Source organism: Bidens hawaiensis, unplaced genomic scaffold, assembly GCF_021521415.1.
Source record: "Bidens hawaiensis isolate Kalapana, Puna unplaced genomic scaffold, B.hawaiensis_p1.1 tig00053253_1, whole genome shotgun sequence".
In the NCBI taxonomy this organism is placed as follows: domain Eukaryota; kingdom Viridiplantae; phylum Streptophyta; class Magnoliopsida; order Asterales; family Asteraceae; genus Bidens; species Bidens hawaiensis.
This window is the reverse complement of record NW_027499595.1, coordinates 13,907-30,087: the sequence shown is the minus strand read 5'-3', so window position 1 is coordinate 30,087 and position 16,181 is coordinate 13,907. Positions and strand designations below refer to the sequence as shown.

Below are 16,181 nucleotides of genomic sequence, written 5' to 3'. Positions count from 1 at the left end.
ACGGATTGTCTTTGAAATATCTCTCTTTTTATGATTCATATGATTGATTATAAGGTAAGGTTACTAATATCTTGTCACGTGAATGTAGGCAGCCAGGTTGCAAATGGAAAGAACTACAAAGATGAAAAGTTGGGATGGCTTATTTGCAATGCCTATGATGCTCATCCAGGATTGAAGTGGTGTTGTTGTAAAGATCAAATAGATTGCTTCAGTAGTCGGGAATTGTGCGCCGAAGAGTGTACAAAAAAGCATCATGAATGTGATGCATAATTCATTGTTATGATTACCATATTATTTAGAAACTTTACTCTATAGATTCGTACTTCTTCAAAAATTAAGAAATTTATATGCCTTTAAACTATACGATGTGCTTTTAATTTGAAAAATTAATCAAAAGACCATTTCATCCATTTAAGTATAACATATTAAGAAACTTTGTTCTATAGACTGGCGTTTCTTTTATCAAAAATCAAGAAACTCAATAGCTTATAAATTATATATGATTTTTATTTATAGAATTAATAAACCTACCATTTCGTAAATAGGATCCTTATACTTAGTGCAATGGTTGGAGCCCCACTACACCTCATCCACTTTAACACCCGACTTTGAAGTTCAACAATTTCAACACAGGCATCAGCGGAGTAACGAGTGCTAGGGTGTTGGGTGGTGGAGCCACAACCAATTCCCAACCAATGAAAATACTTTACTCACATTTTTATATATAATAAAATTAAATAATAATAATTTTCTCGGCTAAACCATGACACGTTTTTTTAGTGTAAAAATTAGTGTCTTATGCCTATATGATAGTACCCTTTACACTATTTAGCCGGTACAATACATATAGTCTTAGGTCATCTACAATACAGAGTTTTCAATCGAGTCTTTCTTTTTTTGGCTCCTTTGATTTTGAATTCTTAACAAAACAACCACTTTCGGTTTTCTACAACTTTAACATTCGATATTAAATCAACCGTAATCTGCAATACAACAATAGCTAACAACAGCCGATAGAAATTTGAACATGTGAATTTACATATACAAATATAAAAACACTATGACTCATGACAATTATTCTCTTCCCTAGCTACTGTATCAGTTTAATCTTCATATAGCAATAATATATCTAACATAAAACTGTGGATCATTTTCAACAAAGTGCTCATTACTTTTCATTTTCGACACGGTTCTTCAACCACAACTTACTGAACATCATCTTTTTCGGCACAGAAGGAATCGAACAATGTTGTTTGATATTCAAAGACTCGTCAGCTGACTCATCGTGATCTGCATCTACTTTTGTCTTTAAACTAGAAACACTAGGGTTATGTGACTTGAGCCATTGGTCATGTGGTTGTGGTGTGCTCGCGGTGGTGGTTAGTGAACCCGGTGGGCTAGGTTCGGTGCCTTTGGCAGCTAATAATGCTTTGATGTTGCTGGGCAGCCCGGTCACATGACCACCAGCCATTGCAGCCTGGGCTTGTTCAGAGAAGAGGACTTGTACTACTACCCGTAATGGAAGCAACTCGTTTTGTGCTGCGTGCATGCATGCTTCAAAAGAGAGTTTTTTGCAGTCGAGTGCTCGGCAAAGGTCCTTCCTTTCGCGCTTGTTTAGCTCCTGGTGCGACTGGTTGACCAAAAAGTCAAAGTCAAAGGCAGACTATGATAAGATTCAAGTGCGACTGGTTGACCAAAAAGTCAAAGTCAAAGACAGACTATGATAAGTGCAAGTTCTTGAATCTTATCTTGGTTGATTCTAATTCTAACTATTATTAGCAATATCTCAACCCACCCAATTACTAACGTTATGTGTTACCAATAACAGGTCATGACTTGCAAAATAAAAATATTATAATTATGAAGTATAAATCATTTTATTATAATTATGAAGTACTCTAAAATCTAAATACATAAAAAACACCCCCCTAAATCATTTTATTGTAATTATGAAGTATAATCATTTTATTATAAGTTGAACTATAATTTGGTAATCATATCTGGCACCAGATATTATAAGAATAAAAGGATAACTTTACATAATAGGAACGAAATTTCTCAACTATCTCACTAAAGTCATTTCAAGTTTTTTTGTTTATCTAAAATCTCACTCAACTTTCATTAGACCTTCCAATTCTATGTAACTTCTTTATAAATTTTAAAATTCTTAAAATTAAGTGAGGCAATTAAAATTTGAAACATAGATGAATCTTGGTTACTATTTAATGATTATTTTTTTTTTCAATTTAACTTAAGTTTAACAATTATGAACCTTGATTATTATTTAGTGAATTTTTTTTTCTCCACTAAAAGGAGCAACTTTTAAAAAAATAAAATACTTAGTGTGAAATTTTTTCAAAGATAAAATAAAACTTCAAACAAAAGTGATTAAAATAACTGAACCACTTTGACCCGTAAAAAAAATTACCGGACCTAATCAGACATGTTTTCTCCAGTTTTCCAGCCTCTTCATTTTGTCACTTCTACTAGTGATTTAAGTTTTTATAACAAGTTTCAAGACAAAGCTAAATGCCCCTTGCAGCTAAAGTCAAGTTCAAGATTATATGTGGGCCAAAAATCAAGTCAAAATAAACGACGATTACTGTAACTATTTGAAATTCAATTACCTTGAGATATATATCAATAGCTCTGTAAAGATCATCATGATTCAGTCTTGCAAGTTCAGGAACAGCTTCGGTCAAAGCAATGAACTTTGACAATGGTACATTCACATCTCTAGCAATCTCTTGCAGGTATCCATCTACAAGCTTTGCAACTTTAACCATGCCACAATTCAAAGCCGAAGAAGATCTGCAGCCCTCAAACTCACAAGCACCGTTTTCAGCCGATTGCATTGTCCTTTGAGAACTAGTCTGTTGACTTTGAATTTGTAACACAAATTGCTCCAAAATGTTTAAAAATATGTCAACATCGTATATTGTATCACTATCGTTCGGTACAGACGGAATCATCAAATCACAAACTTTAGCTTCATCCAGTTGAAGTGCAACCCTTCTTGCTAATTCCAATTTGGAAGAACCTGAAGCTTGAAGTATGTTAACCGCTTTTAATAATTTGAGTAGAAAGCTACAAGAAACTGCATTAGTTTCAACGGGAAGTAAACTAATTATTGATTCTAAAAGCTTTCTGCTTTGTGAGCCCGAAGGATCCGATTCACTAGTCAAAGTCGACCTCTTTTCAAGATTTCTTGAAATTTTTGGAAGCCATTTTGAAGTGTAGATTTTCAAAGCATCACCAATAAGATTAGGTGGCACTTTCCGAGCCGATTTTAGGGCAGCCATTGCTCTCCAATAAAGATCAATCCTTAACTCTGCAAGATCTTCGCCCCACCATCTTTTTGTTGTCTGAGTTTCTTCAATCTCCCCCTTTTGACTTGACTGACTATGTGATATACTCACCTTCATAGGGTTAGAATTGACTTTTGACACAAGGGATTCGATGCACCGGCTCGTGATTCCCAATTCTTCTGATAATACTTGGAATGGTTTTGTGCTATGAAGAGTGACTATGCAATCTTTCCAACCTTTGAGAATGCAAGAGATGAAGAATACTTCGAGTTTGTGGACCAAATTGCCCTTTTCAACATTTTCTGTCATTTGAAGGTATTTTGCTGCACATCTAGCGGGTACGATATTGTAAGCACTCAAAGTGATCGTGATCCCATAGCAGAACTTTACACATATTTCAAAAGCATCTTTGCCTCCAGGGAAATCAGAGAGTTCGATCACTTGAAGCTGTGAGGATTCAGGGTTTTCAGAACAGTCTTTCTGCAACTTCAAGCATTTCGATAGAAGTGGAAACTGAAAGTGGAAAACCAGAATCAAGAATCATGAAATTGTACTAAAAGTAACGAACTTTATTCGTTTTCTTGTCATTATTTCATCAAATTCAGAAACCCTTTTGTGTAATCAAGCTAGAACCGAGAAAAGAAACACAAAAAGAAGTGGCAAATTCGATTAAAAATGTCACCTTGTGAAGCAAATATCTGGTTTCAGTCACTTGGATTATAAGATCAGTTCGAATCTCCGATGAAACTGACCTGAAATCAGACAATAATATCAATAATTCAACAAAAAGAAAATAAACGAACTGATTTCGCTTACCTTACACCGTTCGAACTGTAAAACACATCAGGCTTAGAACCAAGTTTCATAAACTTCATCACTGAGTCTTTAACTTTTCAAGGTTCTTGATTTCACTTTCTGAATATTATATGCATCATTCTCTCATATTTTGATCATTTTCATAACCTGGAGTACAATTTTGAGTAAAGTAAGGCTTTTTCTCCAAAAAGAAAAGATACCTATTCACCTGGCCAATAAAACAGAGCACAATTAACCAATGGGATGCAAAATTCCCAATTCCACAAGCTGCATCAAATCAAAATCAAAATCAACCCCAAAATTAGTAAAATTTCAACAAAGTAAAACATTCCCAAAATAGCCCATGCCAAATCCTAATCACCAATTTAAAGTAGGCACATTATAATCACTTAAAAAACAGTAATTTAAACTTTGATCACCAAAAACACTGAAAAAGATTCAAGCTTTGGGTTACCTGATAACTGAAATAAAAACCCTTTTGAGTCTTTGGGGGTATAAATTCAAAATGGTCACTTAAAAAACAGTAATTTAAGCTTTGATCACCAAAAACAATGAAAAAGATTCAAGCTTTTGTGTAAAAATTGAAGCCACATAGATTCATTGAACAAAGCCCATCTATATTAAGCATTGATCACCAACAAACAATGAAAAAGATTCAAGCTTTGAGTTGCCTGATAACTGAAATAAAAACCCTTTTAATCTTTGGGGGTATAAAAGCAAAATAGTCACTTAAAAAACAGTAATTTAAGCTTTGATCACCAAAAACAATGAAAAAGATTCAAGCTTTTGTGTAAAAATTGAAGCCAAATATATTCATTGAACAAAGCCCATCTATATTAAGCTTTGATCACCAACAAACACTGAAAAAGATTCAAGCTTTGAGTTACCTGATAACTTTAACAAAATGGGTGTGTGTGGATAATGGGATAATGATCAAGATTTCAATTCTTGGTTCACTTTGAATCTTTAAAAGTGAGCAATTTAAGTCAGCCACACTTGCAACTGCTGCCTGGATGGTCCTGGAACTCTGGGTTGCACCCATTTTTATCATTATGGCAATGGGGTCAATGTGATTTAATGAATGTACTAAAATGGTCCATTCCATTCATGTGGATATAGACTTTCCATATTATTTTCCAATTATTTTTGTTTTTAGACAGAATTACAAATTTTGTCCTTTAAAATAAGACGAATTACGGTTCGTGTCCTTTTCTAAGTTTCCTTGCAGGCGGTGTACTTTAAACTTTTTTTTCCTACAAGTTATGTCCTTTACGCTAACTGGGTTAGAAAAACTCAGTTAAATGCCCTCACGTGAGAAGCATGTGAGGGCATTTTTGTCTTTTCACCTGAGAAGACAAAATTTTGGAAAAACTCAATGTGAAAAGTCTATATCCACATGCTTCTCACGTGAAAATTACAAATAATTACAAAATTTGTAATTCTGTCTTGTTTTTAAGTTGTCTTAACTTTCATTATGTGTTGGAGGTGATTGTCAAATTATTTATTGTTTTTTGTTTCGTTTCCCACGCAACATAAATATCCTATTCGACTGTCGTTGGAATGGCATATTGCTGTCAACTATAGACGATAAGAAAAGCATCTTTCTTTAAGAGTTTTTGTAATTTTGTGTGTCAGTTGTATGATACAAGAAACATATTCGATAGAAAAGGAGACGATGATGATTACAAGCGTTTATATATTTAAAGTGAAATGTATAATTTTCTTTATGTTATAAGGTTATATATATAAAGTTGGTTTATTGGCTGTACCTATCATATATGACCCTCGGTTTATACTTAATAATATTGTCTAATAGATGACTTTATATATACTTAGGTGATTGATAAATTATATTATGTATGTCAACTTTACATTTAGTTATATTTATGCACATTCAATAGGGGTTAAGTGAGAGATAATTTGGTTCTATGTACATGAATCGATGAAACTAAACATTCATTTATTTATTAGAAAGTGTTTGGTTATAAAAGAGACAACAAGAGAAGCATCAAATGAGGAATCCATTCCCCTTATCTAGTTATCTATATGAATGGGACCTTCTGATTCATTATAAAAGTTCTGACAAATCAAATTTCATGATATCCACCCAAAAAAAACTCCGGAACACCGCCCCTGGAGGGGTGTTTTGGGCTGAGATTTGCCACCAAATTTCCTACAACATACTGCATCCTTTAATCCTCTAACTAATTCGGTTTTTTTTTACAAACTCTAACTAATCAAATATTTAAATTCTTTATATTTAATTTTATTTATAATAACTGAGTAATGATTGCAAGAGTTTTGTTTACCACTATATCACTTTTTGTAAAATACTTTATTGTTGATTGAGACGTCACGTGTTACAAAATGCCTCTATATGGAGAGTTTTAACCAGTGGGGAAGCTTGGACATATGTGTCGAAGGGGGCATACTCAATATGTATAATAATTTCACAAACGAGAGGGGGTCGGCTGAAAATTTTGGTTAGAAACGGGTAAATTTACGCTATATATAAAAATTGGGCTAGAAAAGGATAAATTTGCACTACCGAGCAAAAAAGTGAGGGGGTCGGGACCACCCCTACTCCAACTAAGCCGCGCCATTGATTTTGACTGCACATGATCTTATTAGTGTAATTTATATCATATTATATACCGTTATAGCAGGTTGAGTTCAAATACTTAGTCTTCTTAAATTAGGAAGTCATATAAAGGGTATCATGGACTATGATTGTACTCAAATTAACAACATTGAAGCTGTCTCGTCGAACTCTACAATATCAGATTTTAGGTTTTCACTTTTTGATTTTTAGCTTGAGATTTTATAATTTTATTCAAATCATTGTGTATTTTTACATATCATTGTATTTTTTTTTGTCATTTTTTGTCTTTTTTTTTATCGGTATTGAGTTAGATTACTCATCATCATGGTATATTTTTTTATAATTTTATTTGTTTAATTAGAATTTTATTCGTTTAATTATAAGTGTTCGGTAATCCCTATCAATCAACGTCGTTAGACAACCTATTTTCATTTAAAAGATCGAGCAACCTCATTAATTAGTTTTATTTTTAGAAAACTTTAATAATCTCTGATTAGTTTTTTCAAAAATTATATGCAATAGAAAACAATATAAATTGGAAATAATAGGCGGATTTCAATGAAAAAATAAAAATTATTTTATTAAATACAATATAACTTTTTTTATGATAAATTATCCAATACATTAATCCCTCATCGTACAATAGATATGCCACTTCCTTTACCCTTGATTTTAAGCAACCCTAAATCACCTCCATTGCCAACGATCTCCTATGTGTAAGCCATCACCAGAAAAAGGGTCTCCGCTCAATCCATCTCCATCTCTCCACCGCTCGCCGGCGCCATCAACACTCTTCGTCACCACCATCGCCGTCGACAACAAACTCATCTGAAAAACAAAAAACTCGTCACAGGTTTGTTTAGTTGAATTGAAATTGAATTAGTTGAATTGAAATTGAAACCAATTGATTGGTTAATCTTTGAAATCGATTCAATTAATCATCAATTTGAAGCTTCAATTGATCAATTTTGAGTTTTGAATGATGGGTTTTGACATTGAACGTTTAAGATTTGGCTTAAACGTAAAAAGTTTTTTTGTATAGATGTTTAAGATTTGGCTTGAACGTTTAGTTGGCTTGAACGTATAAAGTTTTTTGCCTGAACGTTTAAAATTTGGCTTGAATGTATAAAGTGTTTTTGCCTGAACGTTTTAGATTTTGGCTTGAATGTATGTCATATACGTAATGTACGTTAAGAGATTATTGTACGTTAAGATTCCCCTTTTTTTACTATGCATTTTTTGAACGGCGTAAAACATGAGATTTTAAGATAACGCATTTTATAATTAAATTTATCAAAATTGTGTAGTCAAAGATAGCTTTTGGTATTTTAGTTTAATAAAGTTAGAACCGAAGAAAAATCATTCGAAAAAAAGTTTAGTTGGCCCCTTAAAATGCGTTTAACCTTTATTATTTAAAATTTTAATAATACTAATAACTTTTTTTTAACGGCCAACAAGTATAGAATGCCTATGTACTCCGTACGAGGTGACCCAATGGCTAAAGGCCACCGCCAGCTAGCCCAACCCAGTCGTACGGAGCCCTTAAGCGCCTCCAAGTTATCTCCAGTTCTGGTGAAAACCCACTCGCCCGAAGACCAACTGGTGGTAAAACCTGGATGCCCTCAAAATCGAACTAGATATCACAAAGATCTCAGTCTTCCTTCAATGAGCCACCCATGTCCCCCAAAAATATTGTAAGTGAGAATTGAACTATTTAAAGAATCAATTCATAACTTTGACATCGCTTTTTTTTATTAATTATTTCATTTTTAAAAGTACCATTTGTATAATTGAAGAAGCAAGGAATGAATCCCGGTCAGATTCATGTCGATGTCCCTCTGTCTTTCAGATGAACGAACTCACGCTTTCGTCTTCTTCTCCGGTTTGCTCAGGATCTATAATGGAAGAGTGAGGGAGTGGAGATAACTGCTAAGAGTTTCCTCTTTTTTACATACACAAATATATGTGGAGGCCAAGGGTCAAAGAGAAGATCCTTCAAATGAGAGTTGAAGACCCCTTATATAGAAAATTCATGGCTACCATTAAACCCTAATCATATCGGGTCGGGTCTGGTTAAGGGTACCTCCACAAACCCCCCAACCCATTGGGCTTTAGTTAATAGACAACAATAATATAATAAATAAAATACATGATGTGATAAATGAAAGGTCGTATAGGGGTTTGACGTACCCTACCCCTACAATAATAAAATTAAAATGACAAAAACAATATATTAAAAATTAATAAAATTAATGTTTTATTAAAAGTAATAAAAATGTTATATTTTATTAAAAAGGTTTTTAAAATTATATAAACATTATTTAATCACATTTTGTTATTCTTTTTTGTTAATTGGATTTTAATAATCCCTATTAAATTATATTGGCCGATAATCATCTCTATTTATTTTATTGTCATTGGTGGTTCCAAATTTAAAAAAGTTGCCTCCAATAGTCCCCGGTTAAAGAGGAGTTAGCGTCATTATACATTTTTCCGAATTTCAAACTAATGTTTTAGGACTTTTGGATCTTAAACATTTAGTATGGATGAGCCGAAAGTCACAATACCAATTTTTTTCATACTTCTAAGTTTCGGGTTGGCAATCCAGTTCAGGTCGAGCCAAACAATAATTCTAAACACTAACCTACCTAATTGAAAGAAATACAAATGGTGAAATGGGAATTGTCGAACCTGGTCTCTGCTTGCTTCAGTTGACCGTTTTGATTAATCGATTCCACTCCCACACGAGTCAGTTCCAAACCTCAGGCCTCAATAGATAACGACAGTGCCCAATCAATCGATAAATCGATTTCGCACCCAAACAATTTTCACCAATTCACCTGCTTGCTTCTGAACTTCTGTTCTGACTTCTGTGTCGAACCTCACAAGTCGATAAAGTCACACAGCAGCCAGCACACAATGGAAACTCTGCTGTAGTCGGATTTTGGGCTTAATGCTTTTATTTAAAATTTATTTAGACTTGGGCTTATCGACTTTTATGTCTTAGCTTTTCTTTATCTTTATGTTTGTTCAGTAAACAATTTCTCGTTTTCGGCTTTAAACAAACTTTATTTTTAAAAAAATTCAAGGCTGGTCCGGACTCAGATAACTTGTAGAAGCCAGACTCAGTACACACACACACACATATATATATATATAACCAAGCAAAAAGCGTGATGGGACTGCGACCCGCTTTGACCTAAAGAAAGATCCGCCATTGACCCCTACAAATCTCCGGCCACAATAAAAAAATTTTATCGGTTCATCACTGCTTTCAATTTGTTGATTACATTTAGGATCTATCCCCTTTTGTTTTTCTCCTCACATTTTCATCATAAAAATTTAGTTTATAGACTGATATTATAATCACCATTCACACGTACGTAAATTATAAAGACGTGAGAAAATGTCAAAATTTGATGGCATATATTCTTACAAAGCGATAAACTGCTATAAAGCCTAGCAAAAAAGAGCTTCATACAACTTTTTGTTGCTTTACGTGGGTTAAGTATTCTAGTCATCTTTAATGAACTTTAAAGTACATCATCCTTGTATTAAGACAATTATACAAGATTGAATATGTTTGCCCTCTTAATGTCTTGATAACTTCGTCATACATAAAAGAGATAAGATGGTAAAGATATGTTGCCCCACGTTATCCTAAGGGATGACAAATTGACAATTGGTCAAGTGAGTGATGCGTATGGACTATGGTCATCAATTAGCTCTATTAACTGAAAGAACAAGAATTTAGCAAAGAAAAAAAAAGGAGCAATTAATTCATACACACAATTCACATATATTTGAAACAAACTCTATTAGTGATATGCTCATATGCCCACATAAAATTTAGGTAAGAACAATCAACTCATAACAAGTATTTAGAAAATAACTCACAAAATTAGGACAGAGACAACTTTGTTGAAGGTTTCAAATTAAGACAACCAAATTATAACAAGTATTACGGTGAAAAATAACTTAAGAGCTTTTAGCAAAGAACAACTAACACGCAATATAATTTGGTCAAGTACATTTAAAGATTTAAAACAAGTCATAAGCGACCATGAGCTAGTTAAGTAGAACACTAGAAGACCACAAAGTGCTGATGTTTTGGATTTCAAAAGCTTCAAACTTTGCTAGACTATATGAACTCATTCAGGTTGTTCGAATAAGAGCGTAATTTGAATCCAAAGCCCAAAGCCCTTGTCAGTTGATCTCCTTCAAGACGTTTGAAGAGCCTATCCATGAGGCGGGCCTCATAAGTAGGCTCTGACTCAACAAGACAATAAGAGCCTAATACTTAAGTCCTGACAAGGACATTCTAGAAAGAGACTTGGAGGGAAATGGATTTGGAGGGAAGGACACTTGTAATCTTGGAGGGAAAGCCTCTTGTAATTTTGGAGAGAAAGCCATTTGTAATACCTCCCCTCTATATAAGAGGAGGAAGGAATTATATAAACACATGATACATCCACTAATACTTACAAATATAACATTTGATCATCATTCTCTTTATCTTGTTAGGAACTTTACCCCATCGTGGGAATAGGTTTCAACATTGGCGCCATCCGTGGGACCTCTTGATCACGTGTCTCATTTAAACCTCTAGAAGAATGGTCGATCAAATCCGCCGCCACCACCGTTGTCTCACATGCAAAATGTTTTGGTTTGTCCGTCCACTGTTTCGATAAACAAACAGCAACCTAGCTCTCCATATCGTCGTTATTCTCGTCATCGGAATCTTTTTCCTGACTCTTCGGAATATTCCATGAAGGCAAGGATCTTGAAATATTCTCCAGCGAGTCTTGAAAAGTCGGACATGACGATTGCTTTCAGCCAACAAGACACATACTCTTTCTTCTACTAATTTCAACCACTCCGGCGACATGCCACTGCAACCACCACCCCCGGTTCCATTGGAACCAGCAGCGTCACTAAGTCCAAAGTGCCCATAAGGGCACATCCATACCGGGAAGATATAAAGAACACCGGTGGAGCAGTTTGTTCGTAAATGAAGACGATTTGGAGGTTGAAGAAATTACAGCCGAAAGGCCCAAGATAACCTCGGAGTTCATACAAACTCACAGAGACGCGTTAAGAGCAAACATTGAAGAGCAAGAGTGTGAAGAAAACTTCAAGTGTCTGCAGAACATTTAGATCAACATAAGTTTAGTAAAAATAGGGAAGTGAAGAGGCTGGGTTTTGAGCTTATTCTGAGCCACTTCAACTCAGTTTGGAGCCCCCTTTTGTTCACAATCAAGCCCATTTAGTTCAAGACAACAAGTCTTCTAGTGGGATCCCGTCCAGCGGAACAACAATATCTTGCCGATATATTACGGTTGACATCAGAGATCTCGACGGTACCTTCATTCTTAATGAAAATAATCGGTTTGTTCTCTTCATCATGCTTGCATTACTTTAGCACACCGCATAGGTTATAAGAATTGTTTTACATCACCATTAAGGTTTGAAGTTTCAAAAAACACATCAAAGTATGAGTTTCTATTGAAAATAAAATAAATATAAAACTAAAAAGTAAATGAAATAGAATAAGATAGAATGGTCAAATCCTACATTACGCTCCTCTTATTCTAAAGCCACAATCTATTATATGTATTAAAAAGTGGTTTGAAAAGAATCTTGGTAAAAGTATGGATTTAATATTGATTTGTTACAAAAAAGGGAGACATGGTCATATGAAAAGGTGATGTGAAGTTTGCTTTTAAAAAAAGGTGATGTTATCATACATGTCCACATGCACCATTCTTTAAAAAAAAGGTGATGTGGCCATACATGCATGTGTTCTGCATTATTTAAATGTTGTTTTTGTACTATATGTTATAAAGAAAGTCTTTAAGGTGACACGTCTCTCAAGGAGTCCTTCCGGGTCAAGTCAACAACAAGTCCCTTATTAACGAATCCTTGGATAGTGAAGTCCCTTACTAAATAATCCTCTCAGAATGAAGCCCTCAGCTAAAAAATTGCTTCGGAAGGAAGTTTCATACTTAACAATTCCTTCAGAATGAAGCCCCCTGATAAACAATTCCTTCAGAATGAAGCCCCCTACTTAATAATTCCTTCAGAATGAATCCACATACTTAATAATTCCTTTAGAATGAAGCCCCCTACTTAACAATTCCTTTAGAATGAAGCCCCCTACTTAACAATTCCTTCAGAATGAAAATCCCTACTTAACAATTCGTTCAGAATAAAGCTCCCTACTTAACAATTCCTTCAGAATGAAGCCCTCTACTAAACAATTCCTTCAAAATGAAGCCCCCTACTAAACTTTTTGCATTACTTAACAATCTCTTCTGAATGCCCCCTCCTTCCCCTACTAAACCATCTCTTTGGAGCAAACCCCCTTAAAAAATAATTCATCTAGAACGAGGTCGTTCACTAAAAAATCTCCCTAGAACGAAGCCCCTTACTGAAAAATATCTTTGGAACAAAGCCTCTTACAAAATAATACCTTCAAAACAAGGTCCCTTACTAAACATTCCCCCAGACAATCCGTACTGAAGCCTCTTTCGTACTAAAGCCCCTTTCTATATTACAAGAATCTATTCCAAAGAAGGAGATTCCCTTTCCAAGGGATGAGGTGTTTAAAACCTCCTTCCACAATATATATATATATATAGGGAAAGTATATAATGTAAACCCGTTTAAGTTGTGAAAACCCTATGTAACATCGTTTTTTTTGCACACGTAATATATGTTGTAACATTTAATACAAAACATCGAAAAATCAAAAAAAATTTGTTTTGCTATTTTTTAACATTTTTTTTACTAATTTTTATATATGTTTTCAGGAGAGAGAAAATGTTATTTTTATATTTACATTTTTTATTCACTTTAATTGTGGACCACATAATTCAAACTTTAATTAAAAACATGTGGTTGAGAATGAATTTCTAGAGTTTTCACAACTCAAATGAGTTTTTATTTTAACCTAACCCTATATATATATATATATATATATATATATATATATATATATATATATATATATATATATATATATATATATATATATATATATATATCATTAGGGCAAGAGTTATCTGCAAAGGAAGACAACCTCTTCCAGATTTTCTTTTTCAAGAAGAATAATCCCTTTACAATGAAGGAAGTATTTGAAAAGTTCCTTCCGTGAGGAAGGAGAGACTTCTATAACAGCTTTTTGCATTACAAGAATTTTATCTGAAGGAGAAGAATCCCCCCCCCCAAGGGGATGGAATGTTCAAATGTACTTCTTTCCGTCAAATATCCTTCCTACATCACAACATCCCATGCTACAAGAGCTTTCTAGAAAGAAGAGAAATCCCCATCTAGGGGATGACACACGTGAAAGGTCAAACCCACTCAGAAGACACCCCCTCCCTACACCAACATGGAGCTGGGGGACTAATTGGACATTGCACCATTGTGTCGTGGGTTTTCGTCATTAAAGTCTCTTTACTAAGGCAAGGGGGCCCCATTCATCACTTTTATGCATGAAGATGTATCTCATAAAGAAAACACCATCTTAAAGAGAATTCCAAGAAAAATAGTCCCTTTCCAATAAAGGAGGTATTGGAAGGTCCCTTCCAAGAAGAATGAAAGTCTTCTACAGCAACACCTCATATTTCAAAAGTTGTCCTTTTAAAGAAGAAGAATCCCATTTTAAAGAGTGACAAAGTCTTTATGGAAGGGAAAAAGCCTCCTGTAACAACACTTAACATCCCAAGAATTTTTCAAGAGGATATCCATATTAACTTTTATCAGAAGGGAATGGGCCCCTCCCATTAGTTCCCTCCATTAGCCACTTTCATCATCCTTCATGTGTAAGACTTCTAACACGTATTAAAAATATGCTTTTATATTTATGGCTATCAAATATAATTGGTCGATCGTTGCTTATAATTCCCCCATGTAACATTCGTTACTTTTCAAATCTGAAAACCCGACCCATTTCAAATTTTCGGTTTTTGTTTATAAATATATATATATATATATATATACTTTATTCAATGTCGCATAGATAACATTACTTATGCATAACCAAAATACATTTTTGTTATTATTTAATTATGTTAGATTTTTTTTACCTAGTTAGTTTTAAAAGGTGAAGAAAAATATATTCCTACTACATTTAAATCTTGGTCAAAATTCTTTATGATGATAATAAATGTGTTTGAATATAAATTGAAGGTTACAAATTAATTTTTATGACCAATTACAAGCTTTAAATGTCATTCATGACCCATTAAGTATTTTGACCAATTTAATACAATTGAAACAACTCTAGCTCACTTCACTTATAAATAGAGCTCCATTCCTTCTCATTTCCTCACAACTCAATTTACAAAACATTCTTGTTATTCTCTCATTTTGGTGATTTTCACCTACTTTGATTTATGAAGTCAACCCGTGAAATTCAAGATTTCTTCTTTTATTATCTAAGTTCTTGTTCCGGGTATGTTTTTAGTTTCTGCTTGTTCGTGTCGTTTAGAACTTAATGTTATATTATTTATTTAACAATAGTGTAGTTCATCAAAAACGATCTTGACTCGCTTATGTATTTATTCGGTTCGGTTTAGTTATTTTATTTATCCAACATCTAAAACTAATTCTTTTCATCTCACTCTCTAAAATATAATACTTTTTACCATGTCGGAAACGAACCCAACCTAAAGTTGAGTCCGGGTCTGACCAGAAATGAACCGAATTCTTTTAAGTCGTCTTTATTATTAAATAAACCAAATAGATTATTAAAAATTATTTTAAATCAAATAAAATCATTTTAACATAAATAAATTATGTATAAATCTAAGTTTAACATTTTTCACCTAAAAACTAACGTTCACCTTCATTAAACCCGATAAAATTATTTTATTTTTCCGTTTCGTTGACTATAGCTCGTTACCTTTTATAAATTGTAAACATAATCATTTTTTTAAGATAAAACTATAGTTTCGCAAATATCATAATTCTCGTATTAGCGTTAAGTTATTAATAAAATATTAATTTAAATCGTTAAAGCTTAAACAATATTATTAAAATATAAAAATGCCATAAAATAATAAAAGTTACATTAAATAAGGCTTAACTCCGTTAACAAAATAATTTTAACCTTTTCAATCCCGATAGTTAGACTTTGCTTTTGTTTTAATTATATTTGGAGAAGTTCAATCGTTTCGGATTTCTTTAACGCATGTTCGACCGCTTTGGTTTCGTTATCATGCTTTCGGTTTTCATTGCAAGGTTTATCTTCAATTTCAATGTGAGTTTTTCACCACCCCTTTTTAATATTTTTATTGTTTTGGGGTAGCATATGTATTCATATCAAAATTCAAAATATTGTTACTTCTATTACAAAACTACAATTCGTATATGGACTTGTGTGTTACTTGTATTACTTGCACAAATATTACTTGCACGAATATTACTTGCACGATTGGGAAGCCTCATTA

General features: G+C 33.5%; 1 protein-coding gene across 2 annotated transcripts; it reads right to left on the bottom strand.

Moving 5' to 3' along the window:
• Positions 1-1,152: 1,152 nt before the first annotated feature.
• On the bottom strand, positions 1,153-5,066 carry LOC143600050 (BTB/POZ domain-containing protein At1g67900-like). 2 transcript variants are annotated; one of them, XM_077077849.1, is made up of 6 exons: positions 5,026-5,066; positions 4,579-4,608; positions 4,125-4,332; positions 3,991-4,060; positions 2,628-3,821; positions 1,153-1,630 (listed from the first exon to the last, which is right to left on the bottom strand). In XM_077077849.1, exons 3-6 carry the CDS (start codon positions 4,181-4,183, stop codon positions 1,169-1,171), a joined length of 1,785 nt encoding a protein of 594 aa, XP_076933964.1. In that variant the 5' UTR covers positions 4,184-4,332; positions 4,579-4,608; positions 5,026-5,066; the 3' UTR covers positions 1,153-1,168. The 2 variants fall into 2 exon arrangements, with proteins under 2 accessions (XP_076933964.1, XP_076933963.1); XM_077077848.1 differs by lacking the exon at positions 5,026-5,066 and having other exon boundaries at positions 4,579-4,633.
• Positions 5,067-16,181: the final 11,115 nt, after the last annotated feature.

What these genes read in the sequence shown, in the direction of transcription:
- LOC143600050 (XM_077077849.1), bottom strand. Translation starts at nt 4,183, where the DNA reads ATGAAGTTTATGAAACTTGGTTCTAAGCCTGATGTGTTTTACAGTTCG. An exon ending in TACAGTTCGAACGGTGTAAG is followed by an intron (nt 4,061 to 4,124) that starts GTAAGCGAAATC and finishes GTCTGATTTCAG; the next exon opens with GTCAGTTTCATCGGAGATTC. An exon ending in CTATTGATATATATCTCAAG is followed by an intron (nt 1,631 to 2,627) that starts GTAATTGAATTT and finishes TTGGTCAACCAG; the next exon opens with TCGCACCAGGAGCTAAACAA.